The sequence below is a fragment of the Aplysia californica genome, unplaced genomic scaffold (genome assembly GCF_000002075.1).
Source record: "Aplysia californica isolate F4 #8 unplaced genomic scaffold, AplCal3.0 scaffold00009, whole genome shotgun sequence".
NCBI classification, from domain to species: Eukaryota; Metazoa; Mollusca; class Gastropoda; order Aplysiida; family Aplysiidae; genus Aplysia; species Aplysia californica.
Window position 1 is genome coordinate 1,229,989 of NW_004797279.1, and position 18,271 is coordinate 1,248,259.

Genomic DNA, 18,271 nt, shown 5'->3' on the forward strand with positions numbered 1-18,271 from the left:
CCTCGCTAGAGGGTCTCTCAGTCTGAAACGGTACTCCTTCTCTGCTCACAAGAGCCTTATTAAACGGACGTGGATCAATTTCAGTACTAAAGAGACTTTGCAATCGAAAAAACAGAAAGAAGAAGAAGAGGATGGCTGGAACGATTTTAGGACTCAATTATTCCTGAACTAGGTTGAAACGTTATACCAGTTGTAGAAATGAGTTGTGGAAAATGATTCGGGTTTTAAAGTTTTGGTGCGCTAGGGTCGCTCCTAAGAGGGGCCATTGAAATGACTGAGTCTAACTGAATACGGTGTAAATTCTAAAACCCTGCTGTCCAGTCTGGGTGGTTTTGCCCTCTACTTGGCGATTTGATAATTTATGTGGTTTGTGGGGATCACCAGTGCATTTAAAGTTTTTAATGCCACAATAAAAAAAAGAAATTTTAATGTGGGCGGTACGAAAATTATAGCCTTATAAGTAAGGGAACTAGGCACTGAAATAACAACAAAGCTCCTAAATGCTATTTATGACAGCGGTGAGATCTCAGAAGATATGATGAAATCAGTTTTTATAGCTTTACCTAAAACCCCAGGTGCCACTGAGTGTGATATGCATAGAACAATTAGCCTTATGAGTCATTTTACCAAAATATTGCTGCGAGTAATAATGGGAAGATTGAGAAGAAGTGTAAGACCAGAGATATCTAAAACGCAATTCGGCTTTGTTCCTGACAATGGCACAAGAAATGCTATATTCACCTTACAAATGCTAATGGAAAGATGTATTGAAGCACAGAAAGATCTGTATTTATGCTTCATAGATTATTCAAAGGCGTTCGATAAAGTTAGACATGATGAGCTATTTAAAATACTGGAAAAGCTAGACATAGATGGAAAAGATGTAAGAATTATCAGAAATTTGTACTGGGATCAAAACGCTGCTGTACGAATTAATGGAGAATACAGTGAATATAAGCAGCTCAGGCGAGGAGTGAGGCAAGGATGTGTTATGTCACCAGACCTCTTTAACTTGTACAGTGAAACAATCCTTAGAAACATAGAAGAATGTCCAGGCCTCAAAGTTAATGGAGAAAGTATTAATAACATCAGGTATGCAGATGACACGGTTTTAGTAGCAGGCTCCGTAAAGGACCTTCAAATGCTTCTAGATACTGTTGTAAAAGAAAGTGAATGTAAAGGATTATTGTTGAATGTAAAGAAAACAGAATGCATGGTAATATCCCAAAAAGCAGCAAATCCTAGTTGTAATCTCATTAGCAAAGGTGAAAAGATCAAACAAGTCCAACAGTTTAAATACCTAGGATATATGATAACATCTGATGCCAAATCTTCTGCAGAAATGAAAAGGAAAACTGCAATGGCTAAGGCTAGTTTCAATAAAATGAACCCAATCCTGAAAAATAGAAACATATCAATGAACACCAAAATGAAAGTCCTGAAATGCTATGTTTGGTCAACCCTTCTATATGGCTGTGAATGCTGGACAATCACTAAAGACAGTGAAAATAAAATAGAGGCAACAGAAATGTGGTTTCTTAGGAGACTGCTAAGAGTATCGTGGAAGGAAAAGAAATCAAATGAGGTAGTGCTTGATGAAGCCCACGTGGGACGCTCAATGTTAAAAACAATCAGGAAACGACAAATGCAGTTTTTGGGACACCTGAATAGACATAAGGGTCTTGAACATCTAGCTCTCACTGGCAAAATTGAGGGCAAGCGAGGCAGGGGTAGGTCCAGAACAACATACTTAGGGAACCTAAACAAATGGGTAACAGGGAAAGATCAGGAAAACGTAGCTTTTCTGAGAGCATCCGAGCAAAGGAATGAATGGAAAATCATGATCCCCGATGTCTGTCGCAGATATTGCACTGGATGATGATGAAGTGAGGGAAAAGTGGGTGCACGCTATAAATTGGTTGATATTCACTGTTCAAAACGAACAAACAATGAGCAATTAATTGACTCGTCAAAATAACTGTTCTGTGAAATTAAAACGATTGCTTACCAGGAACAGATATAATATGCGTCATTTTTTCTGGTTTGTTTCAAAATAAGCATTGCAAGAGAGAGAGAGAGAGAGAGAGAGAGAGAGAGAGAGAGAGAGAGAGAGAGAGAGAGAGAGAGAGAGAGAAAGAGAGAGAGAGAGTGAGAGAGAGAAAGAGAGAGAATGGGAGGCAAAAAGGAAGAACAAACCATATAAATGTAGAAATTGTGTTCTTCTTGAGAGAACAAATGGTTAAATTATGAAGAGGAAATTAATACAGCTAAATCTCTGTTGGGGGTTCTTGATTCACTCCCAGAGTAACACCCCCATCATGTTCTCCATGTCGTTACACAGGTTCCATTGACATTATACTGAGCCATATAGCTACCACAAAGAAAATCCCGATATACTTTTCATTTTTCTTTCTAGTGTTTTGTTGTTTATGTTGTTGTTTTTGTTATTTTTGTTTCTTTACCCCCCCCCCCCCCCCCCCCCCCCGGTCCCCAATCTATACATTGATTTTGAAAATATTTTTAGTGGGTTTTTTTAAAACCATGATTGAATCAAGTATTATTTTCTTATATCACAGATAAGAGGAGAAATATTCAGTTTCAACAGTTCGTGTAATTCATCATGTCAAATACCGCGCGCACAATGAAAACCTGTCACACAGCTGCAAGTATTAAAATGCGACATTTTAGCACGTACGATTCTCTTTACCGCCAAATGACGACATACTGTCAAAGACTACATAACAAGTCCTCTCTTTGAGCCAATTTAAAAGTGTTCTCAAAATCCGGTGGCGCCCTCTTTGAAAAAGCGTGGACTTTGCGAACCGAGATACCTTACTTGTGTGAAAAACAATAAAAGTGAAACTAGCAAGTTGTGCTATTCGTATTCTTCTTCTGAAGAAAACGAAAGAGAGCTTCACAACAATGACTGCAGCGCAATTCAGGTGCAAAGCGCGGACACTTTTTTCTGGCGAGTGAACTGTCTTGTTCTTCAACCATGCTATTGATGGAAACTTTCCGAGTGTGCACGGGGTCTAACTTTGATATGCGACTGCTTGTCCAACAACTCAGGTTTTCCAGCAGTTGCCGACCAATACTGAACATGTATGGCCGTCTGTCGTGTCTATTGTTTCCGCATTCATTTTTTCTTTTTGGCTGCTGTTTTGTTCTTTTACGTGTTCTGTAAAGTAAGCGAGGTTTACGTGACGTGTGGCACTATAATCTCCAACTTGAGAGTTTCCTTTGTCATGTTCTTCCCTGCGCTTAGATTTTTACAGTAACGCATCATGGGTGTTTTTTCACGATATCAACGCCTCAGGGTTTCCATTAAAAGAAGCGCGTTCTACATGTCCTTCGAGTCGTGTTCATTGGTACCAGAGTATTGAGCTGAAACTTGTATTCTTTCTCTGGATCCACCCAAGTGGTCCTTTGTTTTCGGACATCAGATTGGTTCATTGTTTTATGACTTCTTATATTTACAAACGAAATCCAATTAAATCGGCGTGTCTGCTTTTAAATCGAAGGTCCTTAAACAAACTTGGGTATTCTTTTCTCAAATGAAGTTACCCCACATCCCATCATTTTTCAATGTATTTGCATAGACTGCACTTTGAACGGTGTGATCTTTTAATTTCAGTGATTGTTTGTACAGTATTGTAAACCAAATGTCCGTAATCGTGAAAGAAAGCTGTCTTTAAAGTTGTTTAAACTGTGGTGCTTTCCTTCACCAGGATAAAGCTATGGTTAAAGTGCACTCTTAGAAAAGGAGAACTTCTTCGTTGCTTGTGGTAAACAATAACAAGTTTGCGAAACAAGATAAAAGTGGTAGAGTGGAGTTCTACAAAGTAACTACCCGGGGGCTGCTGGAGGTAGGGTATAGTTAAGTCAGGGTCAAACAGCGACTGCCCTACACTTTAAGAAAAAGACAAATGAAAGAGTAAATAAAAAGAGAAACAAAAGAATACTAGTCTTTGTCTTTCGAGAAAAGTACAACGGATGCAATCTTCTCAGTCTTTAGTGATAGCAGTCAAGGACATCATCGATTCTTCAGAACATGACCTTCCTTTACCTACTCCTTGCTGCTGTGGTCTTTGCAACATTTCGTTTTGCAAAACTCAGCTAGATCTATTATATTTTTGTTCAGGAGGAAGGAAGTAAGATCCAAGGTATTACTCGAAGATGCCTATCAGTAAATTTGGATCACAACTTTGGCTTATGAATGTTTATGGTGGATTTTCTCACAGACACGTGCCACCAAAAAAGGTGCATATTACGCATGAAACTTCTGGAACGCTCAGGGAGGATTGAAAACAATTCTGTCAAAAATTGATCAAGCTTGGACTGCGCAAACACTAATATCTGATTTCCCTTTTCTGCTCTTATTTCATCTACTCTGTACCCGTTCGAACAAATAAATCCTGTTAGAAGTACATGTAATTAAAAAAAATTACGTTTACAGTTAACTTATTCTTTGAACTTGTACGGCAAGGTGTCGAGGGGAGAAACAATAATAATTGTCGGTGTGTTATGTTTTGGATTGCCATAATATTACTTGTATTGTTGCTTTAGAGGGTCTCTTTGTCTCCATCGTTCCATCTTGTTCTCAGTCTTTCTCTTATATGTGAAGTCATAACATTTCAGGCAGTAAGCTATTGGGGCCGGCTGTTGTGGACCCATTCTCATAACACGTCGAAACAACGCAATCTGTTGTCTCATGGAACATTGCATGCTCTTCTTGTTAAGGTCACCTGTATCTTCGTCTCTGTGCATGTCCATTCCCATGATGAATGGATAATAATATAATCCTTTGATATTTGAAATGTAATTACTACTACCCTACAACGCATGTCACTGATAGTCCATGTTTCACACTAATAAAATTTCGAATTAATTCGCTGCTACTGATTAATCACACTCCCAGGCCTCCTCAAATGAACTACAATTGAAGAAGGTTCATTTAGAGATGGAGAACTTGATCTTTGGTAGTCAATACATCAGTACCAAGACACCTACACCCAAGAACTGCGCGGAAATTAATTCAGACGCCTCACGACTGGGAAGGTCGATCGTCCACGTGGCAGATCACTAAGACAGACAAGTTGACAGATTTAGATCAGATATCTTAAATACAACGTGGTACACTGTCGTTCGTTCTAATAATGTTGTCTGCAGCCCACATATTTCATAATAGGCTACTTAGTTCAACGTTATAAATAATGAATGGGACCATCAGTCGCAAACTTTTTTTTTTTGTTGTCTTCTTCCTACATTTCGTGAGCCTTCTGTATCAAATATAACATATCGCCAGCATACTGATTTCGCAACGGAGATTGAGTTCAGCAAAACGCAGTCTTCTAAACCGAAAACGTGATATGGCAAATACCTTCCAAACACACAGACATGTGCACACTCACAAAGAGGTGGTAAAGACAAAGTATAATAAGTTTGATTTTTTAGAATGCTACCAGAAACCCAAAGAGTGACAAGAACCAGATCTAGCGTCATTAAGAAGCATGGCCTAGTGCTGTTTCAGAATAAACGAAAACTATAAACAAAAGGCTACAACAAAAAACAGATAGAAACAGCGAAACTATGAGACTGCTTTAATGCATTTCAGCATAATAGCATTTTTTTTTGGGTATCTTTCACAGGTGAATGAAGAAGAAGGAAGTCTGATGCCTGTCTGCTGCGGAAAAAAACTTATAACGTCAAAACTGTGATCTACATCAAGGCAACATTGCTGCCACCAATTCAAATACGAACCTGGGAGAACTGGAGATACTGAAGCCTTCATCTCTCCCGAAATTTGTGAAGTTCTAGGAAACTTTGTTTGCAGTTTATTCAAGTTCCACTCCGTTATACACGATAAAGTTATCAAAATGACGGGATATGAGGACTTTGCCCGTGGCAGGTTAGAAAATGTCACGATCTTGTTTCCAGATGGTGAATGTACCAAGTTTAACCTCTGAGCTGTGTCTGTGACACAAAAAACTGATTTAAAAAAAACCTCGATAGCATAAACAGACAAAACAAAACTTTTGTGGGGCTGTCAGTATAAAGCTTTACATGAGGCAGAGGAGCAAAGTGAAATAATATACAAAATGAACATCTTAAAATTTAAACATGTTTCCTGTCATTAGAACTACATTTCTAGAACTGTCCAACCCTTCCTAATTAACGACAGAAACCAACAAAAATAATTTTAAAAAACAAACAAACGAACAAACAAGCAAACAAAAGCTTTTCATTCCCCATATCCCATTTCAAAAATATATACAAGTAAACAAGCAAACAAACAAAATCAAACAAACAAACAAACGACAAATCAACTGAACTAAAAAAAGGAAAACAATACTATAAAAAAAAAACTAGTCTCATCCACCGTCCCTCCACTGGCGAACCAAGCAGCGCAGTTATGTCACCGACATCTCACACGGGTCTTCCCTCTGGGGTGGCGGAAGGACAGGTCCCAACAACGGCAACAGCGACAGCAGCAACAACAGCAGAGGCTGCGTGGGAGCACGCGACATCGGCCTCTTCCACGCTCTTCCCGCCACGCCACATCGACTGGCTCCCACACACAAGCGGCGCGTATGGCGGTGACTCGCATGCCCAGGCGTTGCGCTCCGCGGGGAACCTCAGTCAGGTTGGGGTAGCACTCACGCACGGCGACTCGGCCCTCATAGACCAGGTCTTCACCCCAGAGTCACCACCTGATTTCTCTGATATTTACGACCTTTACGATTTCGACAATGTCCATTACTTCAATAGTTCCTACGCAGACTACCCGCCCTTCTACGAGCAATTGATTGATCACAGCGCCTTCAAGATGCGAGACGAGCTGTTTCGATACGCTAGTCCCGTAGTTATTGTGCTTGGGAACATTAGCAACTTGATGGCGTTATTTGTTCTCCAAAGGAAGAAACTTCGGAGAAGTTCAGTATGTTTTTACTTGAGCGCGTACGCTGTGGCAAACCTCTGCGTGTTGGATTTCTTACTCGCTGTCGCGTGGGTTTGCTTTGTGTTTCAAAAACCTTATGTTACGTTTCTCGCTGATTGGACATGCCGATTGTGGATGTTTCTAACAAACGTCATGACTTTCAGTGGGATATGGTTTGTTGTCGTGATGAATATTGATCGTTTGATTTATCTCACTTCAAAGACGAAAGCTAAGAGCTACTGCACTGCCTTTGCAGCCAAGACTATCGTCATATTTGTCGTCATAGGTCTCGTGGTGGTCAGCATTCATGCAATGTGGACATACGCTCTGCAACCACAGGGATGTTTCGTATCTTATCAACAGCAGGACCTTCACACAATCATATGGCCGTGGTGGTCCGCGGCAGTGTATTCTTACATTCCTTTATCTTTACTTTTAATCCTAAACATAGCGCAGGCGATAGCTATTTGCCTTCGCTGGTGTCAGTGTGTCCCGTTCGTAGAGTGTTTTCCCTGCAAGATGTGCACACCCATCAACTCCTGTACACAATACACACCGTGCGCGCGCTGTGTTCGCAGTCAACCAAACTCTCCAGACTCCTCGGGGACCACTCCAGACGATTTTGTCGTCACAGTCATGGTGGTCTCCCTTTCTTTCTTCTTGCTTACCATCCCAGCTACTGTGATCAACATACTCGACATCCATCTGCCTTCCTCCGCACTCACCGTTGATCTAATAGCGCGTATTGAACTCACGAAGAAAATCACCGAGCTGCTCTCCACGCTGAACCGAACAGTTTTGGGCTATCTCTTATTGGCGTGCTCCAAAGATTTTCGCCACGAGTTCGTCGCTTTTTTACGTCTGATCTGCTGTTGCCTCAGGTCAAGGAGGATATTCAAAGTTTTTGAAATGCGGAATATGTCCAATTCTGAAGACAGTTCGCCCCACATACAGGTGGATTACGAACTGTGCAATAACAATGACGAGACTGTAACTGATGTGTAAAGGCAATGTTTGTTTTCCTTCTTGTTTATTTTTATTGTGCTGGACCCACTTCTTTTTATTATCATTATTATAATACTAACTTATCATTGAACCTAATATTTGTTCTTGTCCTTTTCAAATTGCTTGTTTGTGATGAACCTAGAGAATGTTGTTGTGGAATGACTGCCTCTTTGCTGTGAGTATGTTCATACACAAAGGTTACATTATCACGGTACACAAAATGGACTCATGACTCACTTGCCACTTGGTATCCGTAAATATAATTAGTTGGGTCTTGTGTAAGCAATATGAACACTTAAAAAAAACACCAACAGCCATTTATGACAGATTTGTGTCCCAGTGCACTTCTAATCAGGGTAGTTACACCCTCGTTTACACTTTATGTTTGTTGCAGCACAAGTGTTACTAAAAGGTGCTCCAGGCTCTTTAGAGAGTTGATAAAAAATATATTTCTCAGACTTCCAATCGACTGATTGTAGTAGACCTGTTTTGCATTTTGTTCATGTTTGCGACATATATCATTGTTGTTATATGTCACTGGGAGGTAGCATTAAAATGAAACAATTTTGAACATATTCGACGAATAGGCTAATGTCCCCCTATGAATTTAGAAATCAGCGCCTATTTTTAAAGCCAACTAGAACAACATAATACATACCACGTGTTCTTCTTTCTTTTAAATAATGTACTAATAACAAACCCCAGATAAGAAATCCTCTGCGTGACATTCCAAACTTTTCAACAGGTATTCTTGATGTGACAATATCCATGCCGGAAAATGTGAGCAGTACTTTGCTATAGGAAGTCGAAAGATTTTTTTCTATACTACAGCATTAATAGTATCCATTTAATGTTAACAACGTCACCCTGACACCCTCTCCCCCCAATCTCTTTCCCCTCTGTAGACCCGCCCATTCCTCGATATGTCAATCTATCGCTTATTTGGAAATTATTCTGCAAAAAAACAGGAGCATGGATTAATGTATTAATCACAGCGAATGTGGAATGCACCACAAAATGAATGAAAAGGACACTATATAAGATGAGCATCGTGTAATGAAACAGTCATCACGAAAACAACCATCTTGATAAATTACGGATACATCGATAGTAAAGTCAGTGCTCTCTCTATTGCCCTGAACGATTGCTTAAGGGACACATGAAACATTTCAGTTGGTAAGAAAGTTTTGAATTTAGTCCACAAAGGTATATTTAACGTGCGCAACATGCAAACGGGCCCTCCGAGATTTTTCGCCCTTGTCTGAGCAGGCTAGGTGTAGATCTTTCGTGCCATAACATCAGAGATGTGGTTGAAAGACATTTGTAAGAAGAAGCCAAGAAGTAGCAGTAGAAAGGATACAGAAAGAGTTAGAAGCCCAGAAGAGGGGGCAAATTAGGTGAGGGGATGGGGGCAAAAAATGGGAATGAAAGCAGACGACAGAACATTGCTAGATAGCAGTAAAGGAGGGGAAAGGAGACAATTTTAGAGAAGAAACATTTTCCATCGCTACCCTGATTCGAACCGGGGACCTTCGAAAGAAAGTCGTACAACTTAACCTCTTGGCCACGAGAGCCCCAACTAGTTTACTTTGACCCGACATTTATAGGAATAACAACTCTTGTTGGAACTTACAAGTAGACTTGGACACGTAATATCATATTGCTTGTTCGTCCGTTGAAGAGACGAAATGTTCTATTTATTATCAAAACAATATTATCATCGATAAGTATATTTGGCAAACAGACATGAGGGAAACATGCACTCTCGATGAGCCACTATCTGAAAAATCTGGTGAAGAAAACGGACAATTCAGAAACGATAAGGTCTGACTGGATAGACCCTGTTCTCCTTGTGTTTTACTGTTACTGGTTGGGGGGGGGGGGGGGGGGGGGGAGGGTTGTCTGGGAGTTTTGGTGAAAGTAAACTTGAGCCCGCAATGCAGAACTAATTTGACCTACTTCCCACCGACCGGAACTTACGTCCTCGTGGGCTACATGTGGGTCACCGTGATGCCACATCGCTAAATCGTAGGACAATGTCACGTAGCATAAGAATGGGAAGCTCATTTGACTTTAGCTATTTCTCATCATTTAATGGAATGAATCACTGTTTATTCATCTAGAACTCAGTATACTTGTTACCAGGACAACTTTGACATATTTAGACAAATGAGGCGGAAAACATCTGTCAATTAGCTATCCCAGTGACGCAGTAGCTGTCTTTAAAACGGTTTAAAAGCCTTGGCACTGAGCAATGCCACAAGGGTCTCTCAAGGTGTCAATCAAAGGCTGGCAGGCACGGAGTCAACGTTAATGATGCCATCCATAACGGTTTTGTATGTCAGATGGAGCGGTTTAACTGTTGAACCGCTATGTAGCGGATGCGGCTTAGGGTGGATAGAATTGAAAGGATTGTGATATCGACCCAGTTGTACTTGTAAGGAACGGTATTCTATCCCGTGTTGATGAAGTTTTAATCCTGGAAGAGTTATAAATTAAACTATTTAAATACAGTTTCGGAACGGAACTTGTTAACTGAATATGATATTATGCTTTCTTCCCCACGAACATGAAATACTTTCTAACATTTAGATCAGGTTTTTCCAACCTGGACAATCTTTATGATTTTGTGTCTCAGGAATTACTTAATGGTCTTCTTTGAAATACATGAAGGCGGTCGGGTGGTCGGTGCGAAACGTTTTAATTTTTAGAGATGGAAAAAGTTGGTGGCAGCAATAAAAAGGCTGATAGGCACTGATGAAATGAGACCAAAGCACCTGTCCTCATTAGAACTAGACCTATACTCTAAGTTGAGGAGCTATTTCTCAATTTCTGCTTTGTTAAAATTTCATCATGATTACTGACATATGAAATGTATGACATCATAAACTAGGAGGTTTGGACATAGCATTCTTGCTTTCCTGGGTGCTTTCTAATCACAAGTTGACGATTCGGTAGTTTTGGTGGACGGTGGGGATCACCCAAGTAGTCACAGGTGTTATTTCATGTCCTGCTTTAAAAGTACAAGTGGATATGTGTTATGAAACTGCTCTCCTCTTAAAGGCATGAAAAGCGGAGGCTGGTATTAAAGTGGTAGATGAAAATGATGACAAGCACTGCATTAAAACGTTTCACGAATAAAGTTATTCGTCACTCAAAGGTAAAATCAAGCAGTGGCCAGTTGTTGTTTGTTTGTTTGTTTTGTTTTGTTTGGGTTTTTTTATATTAGTTTGGGGGGGTTTTTTTTGGGGGGGGGGTTGGGGGGGTTGGCATATGGATTTATTTGCACAACTAGAAGTATATTATTTGTCTTGCTTTTGATGAAATAAATACTCATAAATATATAATATCTCGAAAAGAAGCCGTGTTATTTGCTACTGAAGGCGTCGGCGGTCCTCTGTTTTCATAATTTTAAAATGATCACTGAAGTCCAAACAGGAATGTGTTTTAAAATGATATCAGAAGATGAAATTTTGGAGAGAAAAACCCAGCTTAGTCCACAAGGAAACATACTCTAGGAAAGAGGGTAAGTGGTACGAATTGAATGCAGATTAAATGTCTTTTTTATTTATTATTTAACCAACATATTTTAAGTGCAATAATAACGTGCCCGCGGTAAAACTTCTTTAAGTAAGGTTTAGCAGCAGGGGATATATAATCTACATTTGTGTCAAGACATGATGGAAATCAGACGCTCTTCAATTTTTGACACGTGGAGATATTGGTATTATCTGATTGTTTGCTCATTTGTCTTGCTTCCAAAGAATAAAAATACCCTTCTTTTTAGAGTAGAGAATTATAGAATTTGGGGATTGCCTGGTTTCAGCAGAAAAAAAAAATGCAAGAAAATGACGTCAAAGTTTCATGATTTCCTTAGCTGAAGAGTCCTTGGAAACTAAAGAAACAAACCTTTTTTTACCTTTAATCAACGGTTTTTCAGTAATATTCTCACAGAAATGAGTTTTTAAATGGACATAGAATATAACGAGATGAAAAACATAATTCAATTTAAAAAATGCTTAAACCTCAGGAAAATGTTGTTTGTTTGATTTCATTATTTTGACGAGCGCCTGATTTCACAACGATGCCGCAAATAACTCACACTAATCACGTAGCATAACATTTTGTTCCTTTTAGATATATAGCAATGATTATTTCTCATGCCATTTTCTGCTGTGATTTGCTTGTAACTGTATGATTGCATCTGGACAAGATCGCGTGCCACTTCGTATTTCTTAAAAAGCAGCAAATGAGGAATTGAATGCAATATTATTTCATTTGTTAAATAGCAGTTAATCGTGAGATGAATTACTTTAAATGCTGTTAAATGTCAGACTAATTTCGACACTGCTAAGTATGATTACACAAATTCGGAGGAAAGAGGCACGAAGATACACGTTGTCCAAAATGCAATTCTATTTTAATTTGTCGTAGCACGATAAAATCTAGTTGGATATGTTTATAAATCATCGACATAACATCATACAATGTTATTTGAGTTCCTGAGAGATTCCATTCCTCAACATTCATCAGTATTCCTTGGCACATTCGTCAACATCCATCATGGTTCCATGGCATATTCGTCAACATCCGTCATTATTTCCTTGGAGAATCAAGTTTATGCGAGATGAATCTCATGATACCCCTTAGCTCATCGCCATGGCATGACATTCGGTTATAGCGAATTTTCACGAAGAAACAGCAACACATTTAAAATTCTCATTGGCTCTAATGTTGGCCTTGATTTAAAAAATAAAAAAAACATTCCCCACAAACCCAAACAATTAACGACAACAAAACATAGCAATACCTTTGGTACTCATCTATTTAAACTGAATATCCCGCTCACTAAATCAATCCAACCTACATGTGAGCAGAGGGTAAACTAACATAGCCCCGAAAGATAACAACACCCACTAGGGTAAAAGCCTGTCAGTTGTGCCGTCGGTGGTCTAGTGGTTACGCTCTCGGAATTGTAGGTTCGAATCCTGTCAAAGATCTGACGTTATGTTAGTTGGAAAAGGGCTTTACAGGAATCCATAGACACCGAAACATCTTGTCAATTTGTCAGTGTTTTATTGTGTGCATTCCACAAATTACATTGTATGTTTTCCGAGTAGCCAATGATGTTTCTGTGTGTTCTAGGGTCTGCTGAGGGTAATGATGAGTGTAAAATCCATTAAGCGTGCTGAAGAACGTTGTTATGCGCTATCGAAGGCAAAGTTCTGTCTGCCAAGTACTCAGTTTTGAGAAATTTGATGCCAAAGTGTTACGTTTTCCAACGCTTTTTTTAATGCATTTTTTTATGTCTTGAAAACGACTCCAAATAATCATACCACTTTGATAGAGCAGATGTATCATTTGATTTCTGACCTCATGGTCAAAGAAGCTCAAAGAGGCCAAAAAAGTCAGATAGAACTTAGGAAGTCTAAGGGACAACATTATGGAGAAGGCGAATCGTGAAACGGCAATAGTTCATAATTTAGTTCAACTCAGAGTGCGCAGCGTCGGCGAATGTGTGCGTCTCATTAGTTGCACCTGCAGTTAATGGCACCCTGGAACAAATCCGCTACATCATTCGCGTTATATTATGAATACATAACATATACAATCATTGTGCACTCTTTCATTGCTCCCTCCTCCCTCTCTCTCTCTCTCTCTCTCTCTCTCTCTCTCTCTCTCTCTCTCTCTCTCTCTCTCTCTCTCTCTCTCTCTCTCTCTCTCTCTCTACCAGTTACTGCACGATTCCTTCCCAACCCCACCCCAAGATTATCTTTATTATAATTTAAATAAGCTTTGAGTTGAAGGGAGATGGAGGCTCAATTTTTAAGATCACGATCCCACTTGAATACGTGTCTCTGCTGTAGAATGATAGAATTTGAGAAGATAGAGAGCATTATTCACTTGGTTAGAGGATGACATACGGCAAGGATCACCAAACATGTTTTCAAAGTTGGTAGGATAACCGAGAGAATGCTGACCCTGGGCCTGCTAGATAGATAGATAGATAGCTAGATAGATAGATAGATAGATAGATAGATAGATAGATAGATAGATAGATAGATAGATGGATAGATAGATAGATAGATATATAGATAGATAGATAGATAAACAGATCATATTAAAAACATTCTTAAATACATGAGGACTGCATTGCTTTCGTTATATTTCGGAGAGTATTTCCATTTTAAAAAACAAAAAAACTACTGCCCAAGCAACTTGCGTTTTTCGAATAATTCAGTCGACATTGTCCAAAACTCATTGTCAAGGTAAACGGTAGCTGTCGTTATTATTTGGCTGCTGTAGCAGGTTCAATAATTGTATTTTACTTTAAGTAAGGTATTCACGGTGCTCGCAACTGAAAACAAAATGTCCGTCGGAGTCAGATTGAGAATTGGAAAAAAAATTATGATTGTTTTCCTTTACTTTTAGCCCCACTAATTTAAAAGTTGTGTTATCCATATGTCTTCCTCCGTGAAACAAACCCCAAACAAAACAATCATAAAACGTAAAAATAAGCAAAGTAAGCATAAAACGCACTGTTCAAAAGTTGAAAGAAACTACATTAACATGGCATGCTGTTGTTCGAATAGAGATGACTTTGATTTTGATTTTACATTTCGTAACCAAAGCAAATCAAATCGGAGGCGTTGTTCTCTAGTCTAAATAATCTATTCTAGATCTAGATCTAAAGCATTGCATTTTTATATTGGTGAAATATGAAAAAAGGCTTTTTAGCAACAAAAGTTGTCACAATTACCAAAAGTCAGTTGTTCTAATTAAGTTGAAAGATAGCAGTTTAGCTGCACTTGCCAAGAAGTCACATATTATGATGACCTAATAGATCAAATGATTATTTTATTCGAGAAAAGATGTCATTTAATTGAACTGAACGTAACAGCACCATACTCTGACATAATCCCGGTTCATTATGGTGCCCTTCATTTGACTCTATTTAAAACAAAATCAAAGGCAACGTAGAAAGATTTGCATGTATACTCAACTGCATGTATAAGGGATAGCGAGACTTGGAGACTATTGTTTGGGTGCCTGTGGTGAGCGCGCTTCGCAGCGACGTTTTTATTAATTATTAGCTTTTTGCTTACTGAGGGAAAGAAGTAGAAAAGGCGAATATAGTGCGGTGAGTAATTTAAGCACATTTTTATATTTCACGTGTGAGATATTAGTTTAGCCCGCCTATATTTTAGGCGACGTGTGAAATATAAGGATTTTTTTACCGGAAGTGCAATGCTAAAACAACTCCAAGCAAGGTATAAAATAATTTTATGTATGAATCGAAAAGTTTAAAGGATGAGTAAATGAGTTGATGCTGTGAAGATGAGCATCTAGGTAGAGAGTAATCCACTGCTGCTGATGTCAATGTATCTTGCTGTCTTTCATGCTCACAGAGTTCCTGTGTAATGTATTGTCTTTGCTGTTCTCTAGATCAGTGCTTGACAACCATAATAATATTGAATTTCCCCCTTGTGGACGATTTGATTGCAAGGTTGTGCAGTTGGGGGGGGGGGGCACCCAGATAGTAGCAGGTGTTATTTAATGCTCCACAAGGAAATACATTTAAGTAGAGGGTGCGACATTTTTTGTGTTTTAAAAGGTGGCAAACGTGGGGTCTGCCTATTAAAAAAAAAGGTTAACAAGCACTGCAAGCCATCATGTGAACGATGAATGTCTGTGTTGTTGTCTTCAATGCGGTAGAAGCTTTTGATGGTGATCCAAAAGGTGAAAATTACCTAAATGTAGACTTCCAACTGGTATGTATGAATTCATTTCATTTGTTTTTTTCTGACCTCGACATATAGATTAAAGTAAAATCTTTACCAAATCTCGCCTTTTTCTGTCGAGCAACTTGACTCGAACACTACATATTTATTTCTTTCGAACCCAATTATGCTCACATTTCACAGACTAGGACATTAATAAATAATGTTGAAATAGAGTGAAACTTCTGAAAACGACGTACTTTATGCGGTTTTCATAACGCTGCAGGACTTGATAACTTTGTTCTATAGTAGTATTTCCTTCGAGATAAAGGAACTCCTGTCATGGCCATAAATGGTGACGTTCCTTGCAATAGCCTGTCTAGCCTGTCTAGCAATACCCTACGACGCTAAAAAAGTTCCAGAGTTGGAGCTGTTCAGTCTAATAGGCGGTGTCCATTGACATTATCAGTTCTGTTCCGCCTATAAATAAATATAATGGCTATACATTCTTGAGAGTAGCTTTTCGTGCCAGTAGAAGTATGCTTTGAATAGTTGTTGATAGTATGTATGCAAGATAGAAAGCCCTTGATGATAGAAATTCTTGTCTTTCTCTGATGCTGATTGCGAGTGTTATGAGCGTGTGACTGTTTTTTTTTCTTCTATATCATTATTACAATCAATGCTTGTTGACGATTTATGGAAAGCAACATTTTTTTGAATGGCCATTGAAGAACATCTGTATAGAATGTACGGTACCATGTGAAACTTCAAGTTCTATAAATAAACATATTGCAAAAACTGTTTTACTTCTGCAAGCTGGCTTTGTAACAATCGCTTTTTTATGTTTCAAAAATTTCATCTGCAGAAAATATTCCAAAGCGGTTATTAAAACTTAAAATTCAGCCTTCTAGTATCATACATAAGCTTAATGTCCTTTCCGAAACTGTTTTAAGGTACGCAAACCTAATGTGCACTCGGGCATTCGGGCAGTATGTTACTGTTACTGTTATGATATTTGAATTGAGGTAGGATGTGGTCGATTCTTGTTTTGCCCTCCTATTAATGCATATTAGTGCTCTGTTGTCAGGATGATATGAGTATGTTCTTAACTTGACTGTAAAAGTCCGACATGCAAATGTGTTTTTAAATGGACACAAAAACCATTCTTAGCTGTCTATACGATAATGTCAACGTCTCTGGCTGAGTTTAAAGCCTCACTATAAAATTATCTCCCTTCACGTCCACACAACTTACGTAGTGTTCTTGGAAATTGTCATGTCGTGGGTGATTTCTATTCAAATGTAATTTTCTTGAACATCCAAAATGGCAGAATGAAGAGCATAAAAAGTCTCAACAGTATTACGTACATCCTACACATTATTAACCGTGCAGTTTTCAACACAAAGGAAAAGAATGAACAGAAAAATGAAAAACGATTTAAAAAATATTTTTATATCAATAATAATAATAATAATAATAATAATAATAATAATAATAATAATAATAATAATAATAATAATAAAAATATAAATACACTAACAACATCAACAACAAAAACAACTACAACAATAGCAACAGCAACAACAACAACAACAAAAATAATAATACTTACTGAATTATATAGCGCATATCCACGCTCTACGGCATACTCTATTCGCGTTACAACTATTATTACCTTTAGCAAACCTTAGGGCACGACTCAGAAACATTCTCAGCTTCCTGGAAATAATACAGACCAAACTGCTGGTTGCACGCGCTCCTACACTAGCACACAGACATGATTTTTCTTTAAATTGAATTGAAAGATTATTTTCTGACCCTCACGAGAGTGTCTGTCGGAATATAATATTATGATCTCCATGGTGTTTTTAATGGCGAAACGTGCAAGTGATAAGACAAACTCTACGTACTCTCCAATATTCTACAATAAGTGTGGATAACATGCTCGATTACGAGAAGGTGAATTCTAAACAGTCACTTTTCATTTTTGCATAATTTGTTTAACACGGTTACAATTTGTATTAGTAATGAACAGCTAGCCATGTATTTTGAGTCGATAAACGATATGGACCTAGACTGTAGGACCAGTTACCGAATGGACATTTTTTTTTTAAACTCACCAGGGGTCCGACGTTTTGTCCTTAGGAGATATACTTTGCTCGAATGTCCTTTAGCTTACCCAGGCAGGATTGGGTTCCCGACTATAGACGGCGAAAGATCTTGTCAGCATCTTACTGTCTTGCGCTTGTATTTCATGCTTACAGGGAAGCCAATACTGTTTCCGAGTATTCTAGAGTCTGCTTTGGTAACGATATAGAGAGTTTCAGAGGGGATTTGAGTGGTACAAATTATGCTATTTACTTGTATCATTACTTTTAAAGCTATTACTCATAGAGTGAAAATGCATTCAATTCTGATTGAAAGAGACATGTCAACTTTTGCGAATTCTTCTTTCGTCTTTGTACCCACCAAAAGAACCAACAGGATTGCTATATGATACTACGCTGCATAGTAGTTTTGTTAAAACTTTAACAGTTTGTCAGGCAGAGGTAGAATACTATTTATTTATTATTAACCTTCCTTGCCAGTGTTTTTAAAGTTGTTAACT

The 18,271-nt window shown here is 38.5% G+C and overlaps 1 protein-coding gene across 7 annotated transcripts in view; it reads left to right on the forward strand.

Moving 5' to 3' along the window:
* LOC101845814 overlaps positions 1-8,038 on the forward strand; it is a 124,842-nt gene extending 116,804 nt beyond the window's left edge. For all 7 annotated transcript variants that reach the window (XM_013082706.2, XM_013082707.2, XM_035969847.1 and 4 more), the window contains one exon: positions 5,649-8,038. In XM_013082706.2, the coding sequence (XP_012938160.1) occupies positions 6,413-7,942 (1,530 nt within the window). In that variant the 5' untranslated portion in view covers positions 5,649-6,412 and the 3' untranslated portion in view covers positions 7,943-8,038. The remainder of the gene's footprint in view (positions 1-5,648) is intronic.
* Positions 8,039-18,271: the final 10,233 nt, after the last annotated feature.